The following is a 15,133-nucleotide window of genomic DNA, read 5'->3' on the forward strand; positions in this document are numbered from 1 at the left end:
CAGCTTACGATAGGGCAATATATTATACTACAAAATGTCTACCGTTTCCTATAAAGATGAAACATTGTATTTTGGTGTTTTTTCTAAAAACAATGTGTCATTATTGACATAATATTGAAAAACAACAAAAAAGAATCACCGGCTATAATGCGAATGGGGTCTCTTTGTATTCCAGTTTTTTCCTGAAGTAAGCAGCTTTTTTTGGCTACACTGTTTTCATTTCTAATTACAGAACTTTCGACAATAATCCGTGTTATTTTTGTACTTTTGATGGACATCACCGAACAAAGATTACAAATAAAGGAAGTGACGTATACAGTACTCCTCGAGTGATGACCAGTTAGCCAATCGGAACACCTTTCTTGTTTCATAGAAAATGACAGGTAGCTTTGCTCGATTATGATACACCATGTACCAATGTTGCACGCGCAACATACTTAAATTAAACAGCTTTATTATGCTTTTTCGGTAGCCACGTTTCTACTGAACATGGCTATTTCAAGTGTAATATATAACCATAAAAAGCAGACACACCTTATTATAATGATCGATGACCTTTTGAAGCTTGTTTTATTAATGGAAATTCGATATATCAGAAACGTGTTAAAGATTCTGATGACTTGACTTGGAAAGAAAATGTCACTTTGATGTAAATATATTGAATATTTGATTAATTTCACGAGACTAATATTTTGAGGTTATTCCAGTCGGAACTGGTTGACAGGTATCGAACTTTGCGCAATCCTGTCTTATAATACAGTAAACATTTATATACCTATACATTTAAGTCATAGATATTCGCTGAATATATCTATTTTCACGCTGTATTTAATGACGACGCGAACATAGCGAAATTAAATCACTCGCGAGTTATCAACTATACCTGAATTAGCTTTAAATGTTTAGCAGTAAACTTATTCAGGGTAATGTAATCAAGTTTAATGTTTACTAGTTAACAGAATATGGTTAAATGTTTACTGGTAGTTTAATGTTTACTAGTTAACAGAATCAGGTTTCATGTTTACTAGTAGTTAAATGTTTACTAGTTGACAGAATCAGGTTTAAAGTTTGCTGGTAGTTTAATGTTTACTAGTTAACAGAATCAGGTTAAATATTTACTAGTAGTTTCGTGTAACCTCACGTTAGATTGTCTTGATAAATAATAAACATATCATGTTTGTACTGTTTGAATCACATGAAATCGGTTGCCCCCATGTAATTCTGTCGGTGATAACGTATCTTAAATAGGAAATCACGTGATACAAAAACACGTCATACTGATATTACAATCAATCATCCAATATTCTCGGTCAATCTCTCCCAGAGTGCATTGCGACACACTATGATATTTGGTTTTTATGTAAATCTGTCGGTGATAACGTATCTTAAATCGGATTTCACGTGATAAAAAGACACGTCATACTGATATTAGAATCAAACATCAAATATTCTTTGTCAATCTCTCCCAGAGTGCATTGCGACACACTATGATATTTGTTTTTTTACGCTTGCCGATATCAAACCAACATACTTGAATATACATTTGATACCTTGGTTTGGTTTATTTTGTTTACCGTCCTATTAACAGCCATGCAGGGTCTTTAAAAGGACGTGTCAGGTTTTGGAGGTGGGGGAATGCCAGGAGTACCCGGAGAAAAAATCCACCGGCCTACGGTCAGTACCAGGCAACTGCCCCTCGTGGGTTTCGAACTCGCGACCCAGATGGTCTGTTAGTTATAATGTTAGGTTTTTAGTGCATACCGGTTCTTTTTATTGATATATTAGGTTCAATTTTTTAACACTATCAAAACCGTACTTATGTTTAAGTCTATGTATTTCCAATGGACATGGAGCTCTGGCCAAATTTGCGACGGCCGATATGGCCCGGTTAAAACGTTTCATCACAAATACAAAAATGCCAGGCATATTTTCAAATGTGTCTGGCAGAATTCACCAACTACTACTAGAAGACCCTGCCTCAAAATGTCTCTGGCAGTTCACGGGGTAATAAACCCAGCAAACAAACAATCACATTTCATGACGTCATGGCATTGTCACATATTATGACTACACTAGTGACATATATAGAGATTACACAACGAGTGGTTGTCGTATATTGTATTACTATCACTCGAGTTAGGTATTTTCATAAGTTACAAAACACACGAGCTTTAGCGTTTTTAGTAAGTTTGGAAAAATAACTAACGGGAGTGACAGGGATACCATCTACAAGAACCACAAATTTGTTTGACTTGTTTCTACCACAATAGAAAAGCTATTCTGAGGATAATTTGACCTGATTTGTGTCAATGTGTATTCTTTTCATATTATCAGTTGGTGTGTAAGAATATTACCTAAAGTGAAATGCCACTAATTAATATGCAAACTGACAATTTCAGAAATGTGTGGAAATATTAAAAGTTATTACAAATTATAACAAATAATAAGCATCTTTTTTTTTAATTTTCAAAGCAATAAATTGATAGAAATCTGTATATGTATTTTCAAAATGTGACAAAAAACAACTGCGACCTACTTCTTGAACCATTGAACCACGTGATTAGTAATAGTTCCGGTCAAAGGTCACAGTGTACACCAATCAAAACACATATCGAGTTTATTCCACGTGTAGTGTGAACTGAAAGTTATTCAACAGATTACTGATTATTTCATGCCTTGGTAGTTGAATAACATCCACCCATTGTGGTAGAAACAAAAATATTACATGCGAGTATTCACAGAATAACAGGACGATGGCATAATAAAACCCTTTCTACAATAATCGATCATGATATATTAAACAAACAAAAACATCGCATTCGTCGATTATACCTCTAATATAACATGTAATGACATACGATGTGATAGTCATCCAAACAGTTCAAATGATATCGACTTAAAAGTGAAATTCATTCGAAATTGTTTAGTTTCATTCCATGATACACTCTGTATTTTTTTTCATTTCAAATGAGCTGTGCGCTCGATGAACTTATACTATTGCAAACGTGATCAAGTTACAGAGAAGTTTGGTTTATTTTGTTTAACGTCCTATTAACAGCCAGGGTCATTTAAGGACGTGCCAGGTTTATTTTGTTTAACGCCCTATTAACAGCCAGGGTCATTTAAGGACGTGCCAGGTTTTGGAGGTGGAGGAAAGCCGGAGTACCCGGAGAAAAACCACCGGTCTACGGTCAGTACATGGCAACTGCCCCACGTAGGTGTCCAACTCGCAACCCAGAGGTGGAGGGCTGGTGATAAAGTGTCGGGACACCTTAACCACTCGGCCACCGCGGCCCCTTGCAGAGAAGTTAAGATATGCTTTAACACAAACATGTAAAGGCGAATGACGAATCTGATTAGCACTTTAGCAGGAGATCGAAGTAAAGACGTCTGTTTAGCACTTTAGGAGGAGAAATAAACTCGAATCTGTTTAGTACTTTCGGAGGAGAAGTAGAGTTGAATTTGCTTCAACAGGCATATTATCGTACAATATCTTTTAATCTCGTTGCAGGACATGATCAATGGGATATATATTGCCGACATGAATGTTTAAGAGTATATCATATTACAACTATATAGTTCAATACAAACTTAATTTCCCTTTGGAACAATGTCTAGGCAGACATTTCGCTTATCCTATCAGTTATACATGAATAAATACTCGTTTCTTGGACAACATTTACTCAGGAATCGTCTAATAGCATAGTATTCACAAAGCACAATTGGAAGTGGTTTGGCTTAGGAAGTGGCATATGACCGCCAGTTTTGAACAAAAGGTAGTTTACGTGTGGCACGAGACGTTATACCAACACAATAGCTGTTCCACAACTTTACGATACTCGCCATAAAGAAGAATTTCTAAGATATTTCCATGGTGTCTCTTATTTTTTCATGTAACTCCTGATATATAGACTACGATTAAGATATCCATTTTGGACTCATTGTAACGTTTTTTTTAACCACAATTTTTAAGATAAATTTGAAAAATATATTTTGTTGTCATTGCCGTCGTTATTGTTATTGAGCACTGTCTGAACGACTCCCTAGCGGTAATTTGCTGTCCTTTAAAGTTTTATCTTTGAACCAATTGTCTAATCATGTCCAACGCTGTAGTACTGGAGACGTTTCACGACGTCACCAAACACCGCCCAAAGGACCAGGTTTTTGTCCAGGCAGATGGCCTGTGTACTCCGCTCGTCTGTAAATAAGGTCTTCATGAACTCTCCGTTAGGGTTGATGAGAAGCACGCTGTGGTTGTTACAGTCGGCAATGAGAAGATTTCCAACACTGTCGAAGGTCACATCCCATGGGTCAAATGCGGCGTTTACCGCCTGTTGAACTGCTTTCGTATCACTTTTGTATCTGAACATCTCTTCAAACTTTTTGTCCATGACAATAACTTGCTTTTTACTATTCTCGTCATAGCTCTGCCTTTCAACAACAGCCACGTTCTTTGTCAACCGACACTCTGTTATCTTCTGTGGTAAACGGACCAAGGCTTGTCCAGACGTCGGCGTTTTCGTGCTGAGGAGCACTTTCCCCTGTTCGGTGAATCTGGTCACTTTTTGTGACATTCCCACCAAGATTTCGTTCCCTGTAGTAACACACAGACAGATGGGTTTGTTTTTGCAGTGGAATCGCAGATTAGGAGTTCCTTGTATACATTCCATGACAGTGGAATCGGCGTCAGAGCACACCCAAACATTCTTTGTTATGGGTGATATGCTAATATCTGTTATTCTTACGTTGAACTGGATCTCCGTCCGTACCTTGCCTTTCTTGTTAAGGAGTTGTAGGATATCCGAGTATGAAATCCAAACTTCCTCGCTGCCAGTTGGACTTATCCTGTTGCCAATCCTTTCGGTATGGAATTTGCCCATGATGCTGGTTTGGGGTAGGAGGGTGAACTTCACGGGGAGTCTATTGGTTGGCATCGCTCCTGAGGTTGAACTCCCAGAAGCCGATTCCACCATCGGTGATGGAAGCTCCGTTGTAGATCTTGATTGGCTCTCCGACAGGTCATTAGTCGTCAACATCCCTAACGCTTGCTCTAGGTAACAACGGTATTGTGAAGGTGCTTCAAAGATGGCTGTATGTAGTCCAGGGGTGGCGGGTAAGTTCAAAGCTAGGCTACGGAATGCATGCCCGACGTCACAAAGCTCAATAACAGACGCCTCTTGAAGTCGTGTTTTGCATTCGTGTAGCTGTTTAGCGAGTCCTTCCTGGCTGTCTTTCAGACATTTTTTGTAGTCAGTAAGGCGCTGGACGTTTTCAGCTTTCATTTTTTGACACAATGAGGTCGATCTTTTTATCGATTCATCGATTTCGTTCTTTAATTTCACTCCTCGTTCTTGAACTGTTGTCTCCATTTTATCAAAGTAGTCTGAGGTTTCCGCGATTTCCTTGTCAATTGAGTCTTTGTTTTCATTTATATGTGGAAGCTTGATATTTTCAATTTCTTTTATGAATGTGATCATTTCTGATTTCTTTTGCTCAGCTATTTCACTCAATTCGGTCAACTCGTGTCCCCTGTGGCGGGAACCTACACATTTCTTACAGGCGAGTTCGTTGCATTTTTCACAAATGAATTCCACAGCTTTTCCAACATGGTGAATACACGTGCCCTGTCCCTTCTTACGAACAGCTGTCTGCACTGCGGCGGCCATGGCTAACAGTCTGAATTTCCTTTGTTTTTTTTTCCAATTAATTCAGATCGTGTTTTGCATTCTGAAAAAAGAAAGAAAAATAGTTACAAATGTTAATGTATCACAACAAAGAGTCCAAGCAATGATTTTTTTTTTTTTTTGCATTAGAAGTTGGTTAAAATCTTTCCTCAAAATAATCCAAGATGACCGCCATTACAGAAAAGCCAATATTCAAATGGACATATAAAGATATATAAGGGGACTAGAAATACATTCTAGGTGTCATTTCCAACTAGATTTGAGTTGGTTATTAGTTTCACTTCTGAAATGATTTAAGATCAAATTTTTTTTTCAGGATTAAGGTCAATGTGAAATTAGATCAAATTTTGACTCAAATTTTGGCGAAAATTGTGTTTATTGATTACGTAATATTGTTTGTTTCATTTTCAGGTGCTGATCATGATCCAGTCCTTATAATTCTATTAGGATAGGTTGAGTATATTGTAATGCATGGATAAATCTTATTCATCTGGAATTTTCTATTTTTGTTTCAGAAATAAAGGTGTCATGGCATCATCAACCGGTAATCTGAAATTTTCATCAATTCTCTTCCGAGGAAACATAATTTTATGACAACTAAGGAATTTATAAAGTGATTTAAATATTGATAGATTCCAAGATCACCTGGTTGATAACGCTTCTTGTGCGTGTGGTGCACCTAGAGAGGATACTGTGCATTTTTTATTTCAATGTCCCCTTTATGCCAACTTTAGACACCATATTACATCCATTTATAATTTATTAGGTTATGTAAATCTTCATTGTTTATTATACGGTATCCTCAATGCATTTGATCATGTTAACTTATATATTAAATCTTCTAAACGTTTCTCTATGTAACATGATGTTGGTAGCAAACATACTATATATACAGATATACATGTATAATTATTTCTATCTCTAGCAAGTTTTGTTTTTGAATATTGTAACAACATTCTAATATGAATGTGTGAATGAATGTGCGAGTGAATCCTTATTGATTTTTTTTTATTACATTCAAGTAATCGTTTATAGGCCTGCCAGAAAGATGCTGTGCTTTCACTTCACTAAAGATCAATGCTACTTTTATGAATCTTAGCAATGCCATTAGTCTACCTAATAAATTATACGTTATATTTATGTATTGGAAGGACTATGTGGTTGCTTTCACCTTACTCTTGTACAAATACATTTAACTCTCATACTTTACTATTATATTTTAGGATCAAAAGAGGGAGCGTAACATCTTTCTGTCAGGTCTAACCTGAAGTTTTTTTCTGGAAGAAGACTTATATAGGCTTAGCCTGTTGTCTGATTCTTTTAACAATGCTGTATTTGCATGCACAAATATTTGTATGTATTATATATTTATTGTTAATAAAATATTTTGAAATAAAATCAACCGGTAATGCTATTTGCTTACGATGTGGGGAGGAGACAGTATTGAATCAAAAAGGTTATCAGTGTGTTGGACGTAAAGGACTTAGACAATTAATGATTTCAGTCGTAAACTCAACGACCTAAATCCTGAGAACATCATTCCTTGACGACAACAAAAAGAAATTTGTGCACAAGGAATGTCGTAAAATGCACACAAGTCACAGACGATATGAACAAATGTGCAAACGTAAAGATGAATTTGAGTCTGTGTCAGTTAAGAAACTTCGATCTGAAGTCAAACAGTTTTCTTTCCGCACTGACTGTTATCTATGCGGAAAACTTTTTGACCAAGACAAGGTCAAAAGATTTCCCAACAATATTGAATATGAATTTCGTCGTGTAATGGTACTTAACGGGAAAAGAATTATTATGGAAAGATGGACCGAACGACGTGCAAATCAAGTCGACAAGTGGGCTGATTCTGTGGCACATAGACTTGCATGCACTAATGATCTTCCAGCAGAAGAGGCAATTTATCATCGTCGATGCTTCCAATATTTCATGTCACCAAATAATCTCGAAGGACGTCCTTTGGAGGGAGCTCCACTCATTAAGAGCGGGCGATGGAGTGGGTCAGTTGATGCTGCAAAGACAAGCTTTGTTGCTTTGGACAAGAAGCACGAAATCAAGAAATCCTCAAGTAGTGGCGAAGTATATTCCAAAAATCCCTTGAGCGTCAACTTTATGCTCACTACGGGGGCAGAGTATCCATCACATCTTTGAAGCAGCAACTCTAGATGGTAAGAATGTTATACATATGATGGGCCAGATGGGTGCTATCCCACCTAGGGAATAAGGAAATCCCAAGAGGTAATGTATCATTGGAAGACATTCAGAAAATAGGACAGCATAAAATTATATTCTAAAAGGATCCAAAAGCAGTTCTTGTGAATAATAAGTACACCAATGTTTGTAAATTCACTACAGATATTCATAACAGCAAGCTTGATATCATGTTGCAAATTTCGATGCACTTGTCTCGGCCTCGACCTTTATTATCTGGGTATATACAATCACTACATGTAGACAAGATTCTTAAGTGAATACTCTAGCCTCAGTTGTCAATTTAAAAGCAGCGTCCGGTGAGAGAATTGAAAAGGATCAACGACATTCCACTTTCTGAACTCTTCAAATATGAGTTCTTTTCATACCGTCCATCACTCTTTGATGACCATTTGTGTATGCGAACAGGGAACAAAGCTGAAATCATACACCATCTCCTGAAGCTTGCTCCTTTAAGCATCACCCGAGACGTGATTGACATGCGATTGCCGTTTGTTATTGATGGGGGGAGATTGCTCCACAAGTTTCCGTGGCCTAAACATGCCAACTTCGCCGATATATGTGAAATGTATACCCGCCATGTCCATGAAAGATTCGGCCACGCATCGGTGGTATTTGACGGGTACCATCACTCCAGCACCAAGGATGAAGCCCATCGGCGTCGGGAAAAGACACGATATGGCTGCTTTAGTGTCAGTGTCTTCGAGAATGCGTTTAACAATGACCAAAAAAGCTTTCCTTGTTAATGCATCAAATAAGCAGAGCTTCATATACCTCGCTTGCAGAATACCTGGTCAAAGTCAGCATCAGTGTTTAACATGCAGAAGGCGACGCTGACAACAAAATAAGCAAAATTGCATGTCTTAGTGCGGCTACACCTGTACATGGTGACATCAAGGCAGACGGTTTCCATCACTACCTTGAAGAAGACTCTTGATCCTTGATTTGCTGAAGCTTTACTTTTCCTGCACGCATTTAGTGGATGCGATACCACGTCAGGGCCTAATGGAATCGGAAAAGTAATCATCCTAACCAAGTACAGAGCACTACATCGGTCTTCATCCGCTTTCATGTCTCCATCTTCATCAAAAGATGACATCAAAAGAGCAGGAGAAGACGCCATGTTGGAAATATAAGGGACCACAGCAACACCAAACCTTAACGCGGCACGAGTGACAAAGTTTTAGCTAAAAGTGGCAACTTCTCCAGGATTCCTGTATACTGGGAAACTGCCTCCTACCAGCAATGCAACCGCTTATCACAGCCATCGGACATATCATCAGGTACGAGCTTGGCGCGGTAATAGCATCCCTCCTGGGGACTGGGGATGGCAAAAGTCCCCTACGGCTGGTCTTGTACCATTCCGGATGACCAAGCCAGCTGCACCAGAAAGACTAATTTCAATCATAAGGTGTAGCTGCAGTGGGAAATGTAACAAGAAAACATGCACTTGCTGTAAAAATGCATTGTTATGTACACAAGCGTGTGGTCAGTGCCGAGGCATCACATGTTTAAATAGATCACCCTCAGACAGCCAAGACGATGAAGGCGTGGAGGTAGACGGTGATATCACGGGATGTTAGTCAGGATGGGTGCTCGACTCATAAAGAACGCCGATGTTCAAATAGACGTTAATAATATGTATGCTATATCATTTTAATTATAAATAGATACAAGTAAGACAGTTGAAACAGTTTGCAATGACATCACATGTGTTGGTTTCTTTTTCATATCCATTTGATAAAATCTCTGTGATTGCATTTTACGTTATAAAGCATGGATTAAACAAAACTTCCTCTTACATTAATGATATTTAACAGTTAGATATCAAATGAATGGCTGTGAATGACAGTTAATGGCAAATAGTCTTTTCTGGAGACGACAAAGTGTTACAATACTTGAATTTTGACTTATTTCAAAAACTTGCAACTTCCATTACAATTATTTTCTTGACCTCTGATGACTTTGAAAGTATCACCAAACAATTTGTTACCCTATAATTAGCTGGAAATGACACCTTAAATGTATTTCTAAGTCACTTAGTTCCAATACTACGACCGTTTGAAAATTGAACCTTCTGTAATGGTGGCCATCTTGGATTTTGGACGAAAACGAGTGGATTATTTTCTGTGTTCTATTGTACAATCACTTAGCCCATTTCAGTTGAGAAACCTTTGTTAGAAATTTTGTCCAACCTTAGTCATTCATTGCCTGGAATATTATAGAGATATATTCTTCAAATATACTTTATCATTGCACGAAGCTTATACCTTCAGCGTATAGAATATCGACTAAGCGAAACAGACATAGCCATCTATAAAGTATTTATAACTCGGGATCAGTAGAGCAAATTAATAGCCATCATATTGCCTGGGCGCTTTCCTTTATCCATTCGGACCGATTTAACCAGGCTTGCCCACTTTACATCAAACCGGTTCTTTTGACAACTGTTACTATTAAAGCTTGTCATAGATTTTATGAAATCATTAAAACATTGGGATATCCACGAAGCTCCAAATCTTCACTTGAAAAGTTGCTAAATCAGTCTGTTCACATAAAAGAGAGCGCGCTGGTTTACAGGAACATTTAGTCAGTGTTCCCTGATTACGCCGTGTAAGTTTTATGTACACAAATAGTTTCAAGTGGGATGTAATAATATGATATATAATCCGGACCACTTTTATGTAAATCAAACATTAGATAAGTTAACAGATATACATTAATCTATGTGATGAAAATAGTCAGATTTTTTTTTTTTTTTTTTTTGTGACAGTGAAAACGAAAGTACGACATTTAACATTATGGCGCTTTGTCAAAACTCTAAATTTTATATTATCTACTTTCATTATGACAAGTATAATACGCATTACCTATACCGATACATTTGTCCGGAATAACCCCTAGGTCCATAATAAGGCCCATAATATAAGACTTCGAAGGTTCGTATCGTGATTTGAACGTTTAATTTATCGAACCTCGAACCTTCAAAGTCTTATATCATAGGACAGAAAATCCCCAGACGGTCGATCTCGTCCCAACACAGGAATGATAAGACATCGATAGATTAGGCTTGAATTCGAGCATAAATATTCATGTTATAATATATTATGTGTAAATATTCTAGAAAATATTTCATAAAGTGTCCTCTTCCATCTCAAGTCTCATTTACACTAAAACACGATGATTATTACACGCGTGTCATTATTTAGCACAAGTACATGCCGTGTGTATTAATCGATTTCCTGTGCTGGGGGTAATATGGTTATACTGATGACAACTTATCAGGTCGACCACGCTGAATTTTTAATAGAAAACTGTCTGATGAAGAAAGAACAGATAGAATGTGGTCATATAAATGTAGTACTAACGTTTATCTTGTGGTCAAAATAGTAATCAAACTAATGAGTAAAACTTACGTGTAGCATCCGGAGAAACAATATCATTGCACCACTTTCATTCAAAATGATGTCATTGATCTGTCTGGGAGATCGACAAGGTCCAATCGCCTTCTCCAATTAGACCAACAGCTGGAGGTGCGCTGGTGATCTGGTCTCTGCTACATTTGTACGTACGCTGTCGAAATGGATATGTTCCTTCTGTATTTAGATATGACATCACGTGGGAAAAACCCGGTGGATCAATATATTGATTCCGTTTCCTGTACCTGGATAATTTCAGTTTAGTTAATTCGTGGCAAATGTTACATTATTAATTAATACTTGATTGATTAATCAGTAATCTTTTTTCATTTCCATGATTAAGTATACATTTTAATGCATTTTATTTTAGTTCCGTGTATTTTAGATGTTAATGCAAGTAAAACAAGATGTAAATAAAAATCGATTCATTGTCGCTGAAACATATTCCACTAATAATTAACATATCATTACTAAGAGATGCCTACATTGCATAATTAGAATAAATAGAATTCGATACAATTTATTCTTCCATTACAATGACAATACTAAAAATACAGTTGTAATTCTATCAAGTCAATAAGTATATAATTTATTGATTAATCAACAGTACACATTTACATTAACGGTTATCTCTTGGATGTCCATTAATGCTTTGTCATGATTATATCATGACGTCACGGAATGTCATAATGCCCGATACAAAAGTGAAACTACAGCGAGGCAGAAGATCCGTACACGGGCCGTCGTATACGATAATAATGTGTAGATTGTGAAATTCTACATTTAATATGAAGATGGAGTCATTTTGCTTCGGTATAGATTTATTTCGCTTTGGCATGGTTTCATCTTTTTGCTTCAGGAGATGTGTGTAAGAGGCGACTGATGTGGAAATCCCATATGCTACACACAATGAATAATTTTGGCTTGATCTTTTCTCTCAACTTTCATACTTCCTACTTTTTTTATTCTCACTGTCGTATTGGTAAACCTTGTTTTTGGCATTAACCTCAGACCATCCGAACCCCCGTAACCGAAGCGAGGGAGCTTAATGTTTTGTAGCAATCTCTCAATTGAAACAAAGTCTTTAAAAATGTGTTTAATGCTTAATCTGTGTGCCTATCTGTGTGTGTCTAATTATTTATTTATTTATTTATTTATTGTATTTCATTTCCTTTCATTTCATTTTATTCTATTTTATTTTATTTATTGTGTTTGTGTGTAAAATCGAAACTTTCCCAGAGATCGTAGAAAATATGATATTCACTCATAAGTTTCATTATAATTTAAACATAAGAGTCATGGCAGTATACCTCTAGGCTATATGTAACGTTACCGTGAACATTCAGCACACACAATTTCATTCGGTAAGGCATTCTAGTTATTGACAACTACAATATGTTATTTACTATTTTGTTGTCATATTGATCTAAGAGCACCATAAATAATTTTGGATCAATCCTTTTGGCGTGTAAGGTGGAAAAATAAACAAATAAATTGTCTGTTGCATTTTTGTTTGGAAAATATCCGGATTCCGGAAAAAGCACAGGTGCGACTTGGCTTGGCATTTAGTATTTCCTACGCGGCTGTAGCAACGCAAAATGGCGGTTGCGGTTGATCTGTCGAGGAACACCGACAGTGTCGAATTTTCCGGTTCTTCTTCTGAAGATATCAACTATGCCAAGACATTTTGGCAATCTGTACAGTTAGAGCCACCAGCAGAATCCCGTCTCGTATCCAGTGACATAAAGCAACGTCTCAAAGTAGCTCCATCTGGAACTCACGGTAAAATTTCAGTTTGAAAACTATTTTGGCTTCAATAGATACTGACAGTACAGTAGGCCCACTGTACTCTACCTAGTACTCACTACTGTACTGTGCAGGTAGCCGAGATCTATCTTTCTCAAGATGTAATAATGGGTAAATTTATATAGTTGATTAATTAATTGAATACTGATATTTTCCTATATACAGTAGGCCTACTGTATCATATGAGTGTATGCCACGTGTAGATGAATTCAAGTCAAACAACTGTCAAATTAAATGCTATGCCTAATCACTGACAAGGCCTCATTTGTACTTACATAGTAGTATATATACTAATAAGATGCAGACCCCAAGTAATCTGGGAAATATATCTCTCTGTTATAGATTCTTTTTCTTATTACAGGTTTGTCGTATGCACACAATATACCAGAAGAAAAACCAGGTATGGAAATGAGTTTCTAATTGTTAATTATATGCTAATAGTATGATACTGTAATTTAAGTTCCCAAGTATATGCATAGTGAAATATTTGAACTTTTAAGTGTACATGTTTACACAAATTTTCTTAGTAAAGTTTAAATACAGAATTATCAATCATTGTACATAATTGTATTTCAGAATTACACGATTTCTTTGTGAGAGTGAGGACTCTTGAACAGTTGGAACACTTTTCGAGAGTCCAGAAATTTGCAGAGGCAAGAGAAGAAGATCGAACTATGATCGAGAAACGCAGAGCAGAACGGATAAAGGTACAGTATCTACTGAATACACGGTCTCCCTTCATATTTCAAGATAACAATTTGAGTATGCCGATTGCTCAGAAGTGTTGACATCGGTATTAGTTGCTATATTACATTATGTATATAATAGAACGACTGACTGTAAATTTTTTATTATAATTAATTTGTGATGGTATACAGGAAAGATTAATTAACACCAAGACAAAGATTCAAACCTGGAACCTTCAAATTTTCAGATTTGCATTTAACCACTACACACTGTTTTCTAGCCAGAGTTTTCTCTGGCCCTGTCACCATGTCTGGTGTAGGCCGAGTTTTCTCTGGCCCTGTCACCATGTCTGGTTCTCTGGCCCTGTCACCATGTCTGGTGTAGCCCGAGTTTTCTCTGGCCCTGTCACCATGTCTGGTGTAGCCCGAGTTTTCTCTTGCCCTGTCACCATGTCTGGTGTAGCCCGAGTTTTCTCTGGCCCTGTCACCATGTCTGGTGTAGCCCGAGTTTTCTCTGGCCCTGTCACCATGTCTGGTGTAGGCCAGACATGGTGACAGGGCCAGAGAAAACTCGGGCTAACTGTTTTCACGACAAAATTGATCAGTCTTTTACACATCCATCTTAATCCTATGTTCAATAAGTACAGAAGACCAAACAACACCCGTAGGTAGATCTTCAACAGGTTTAATTGTTAATCCTATTTTTGTTGTTTTATTTGCAGAGAGAAAGTATTTCACGAGATTTCATTGGCCGTAAACGAAGGGTACATGAGGCATATGATGGCAAGTCTGAGGAAGCAGACAGTGGTGTGATCGAGGAAGATCCTTCAGACGTGCTACAACAACTAGACACTTTTGAAAAGTCAAAGTTTGGGGAACAGGATCCTGATTCAGACTGATTTGTTTAATTTGTACAAAAACTCCATTAAAGATGTTTAAAGTTCATGATTCGATGAACATCACTTAAGTATGCAAGGATAGATGTGTGAAAAAGATGAGCGAGAAAGAAAAAGATGAAAAATAAAATGTAATATATTAAAATCATGAATCAAATTTAGTTTTTCTTATATTTATGAAGTTGAGTGTATGCATACATTGTATAACCCACAACATACAGGAGATGTCAGGTTAGAAACTAAAACATGTTTCTCCTTATTAGCTTACCACTGATGAAACAAAGAGGGGTTAAAGCTTTCCTCTGTCCATCTTCTATGTACGTACCAACACCAAAGTTTGTCGGCACTAGTGGTTTCATTCCTCAAGGTATTGTGATCAACATTCACAATAATATAGGACCATAATATCTTAATTACAC

General features: G+C 37.0%; 2 protein-coding genes across 2 annotated transcripts; one reads left to right on the forward strand and one right to left on the reverse strand.

Annotated features, from left to right (window-relative positions):
• Positions 1-3,661: 3,661 nt before the first annotated feature.
• On the reverse strand, positions 3,662-11,485 carry LOC117339484 (tripartite motif-containing protein 3-like). The gene is made up of 2 exons (XM_033901094.1): positions 11,324-11,485; positions 3,662-5,727 (listed from the first exon to the last, which is right to left on the reverse strand). The coding sequence occupies exon 2, from the start codon at positions 5,664-5,666 to the stop codon at positions 4,092-4,094; it is 1,575 nt and encodes a 524-aa protein (XP_033756985.1). The 5' UTR covers positions 5,667-5,727; positions 11,324-11,485; the 3' UTR covers positions 3,662-4,091.
• A 1,368-nt stretch (positions 11,486-12,853) lies between these two features.
• LOC117339486 (UPF0722 protein-like) lies at positions 12,854-14,866 on the forward strand. The gene is made up of 4 exons (XM_033901100.1): positions 12,854-13,108; positions 13,494-13,532; positions 13,709-13,839; positions 14,541-14,866. The coding sequence occupies exons 1-4, from the start codon at positions 12,925-12,927 to the stop codon at positions 14,715-14,717; spliced, it is 531 nt and encodes a 176-aa protein (XP_033756991.1). The 5' UTR covers positions 12,854-12,924; the 3' UTR covers positions 14,718-14,866.
• The last annotated feature ends 267 nt before the right edge of the window (positions 14,867-15,133 follow it).

The sequence above is a fragment of the Pecten maximus genome, chromosome 12, assembly GCF_902652985.1.
Source record: "Pecten maximus chromosome 12, xPecMax1.1, whole genome shotgun sequence".
In the NCBI taxonomy this organism is placed as follows: Eukaryota; Metazoa; Mollusca; class Bivalvia; order Pectinida; family Pectinidae; genus Pecten; species Pecten maximus.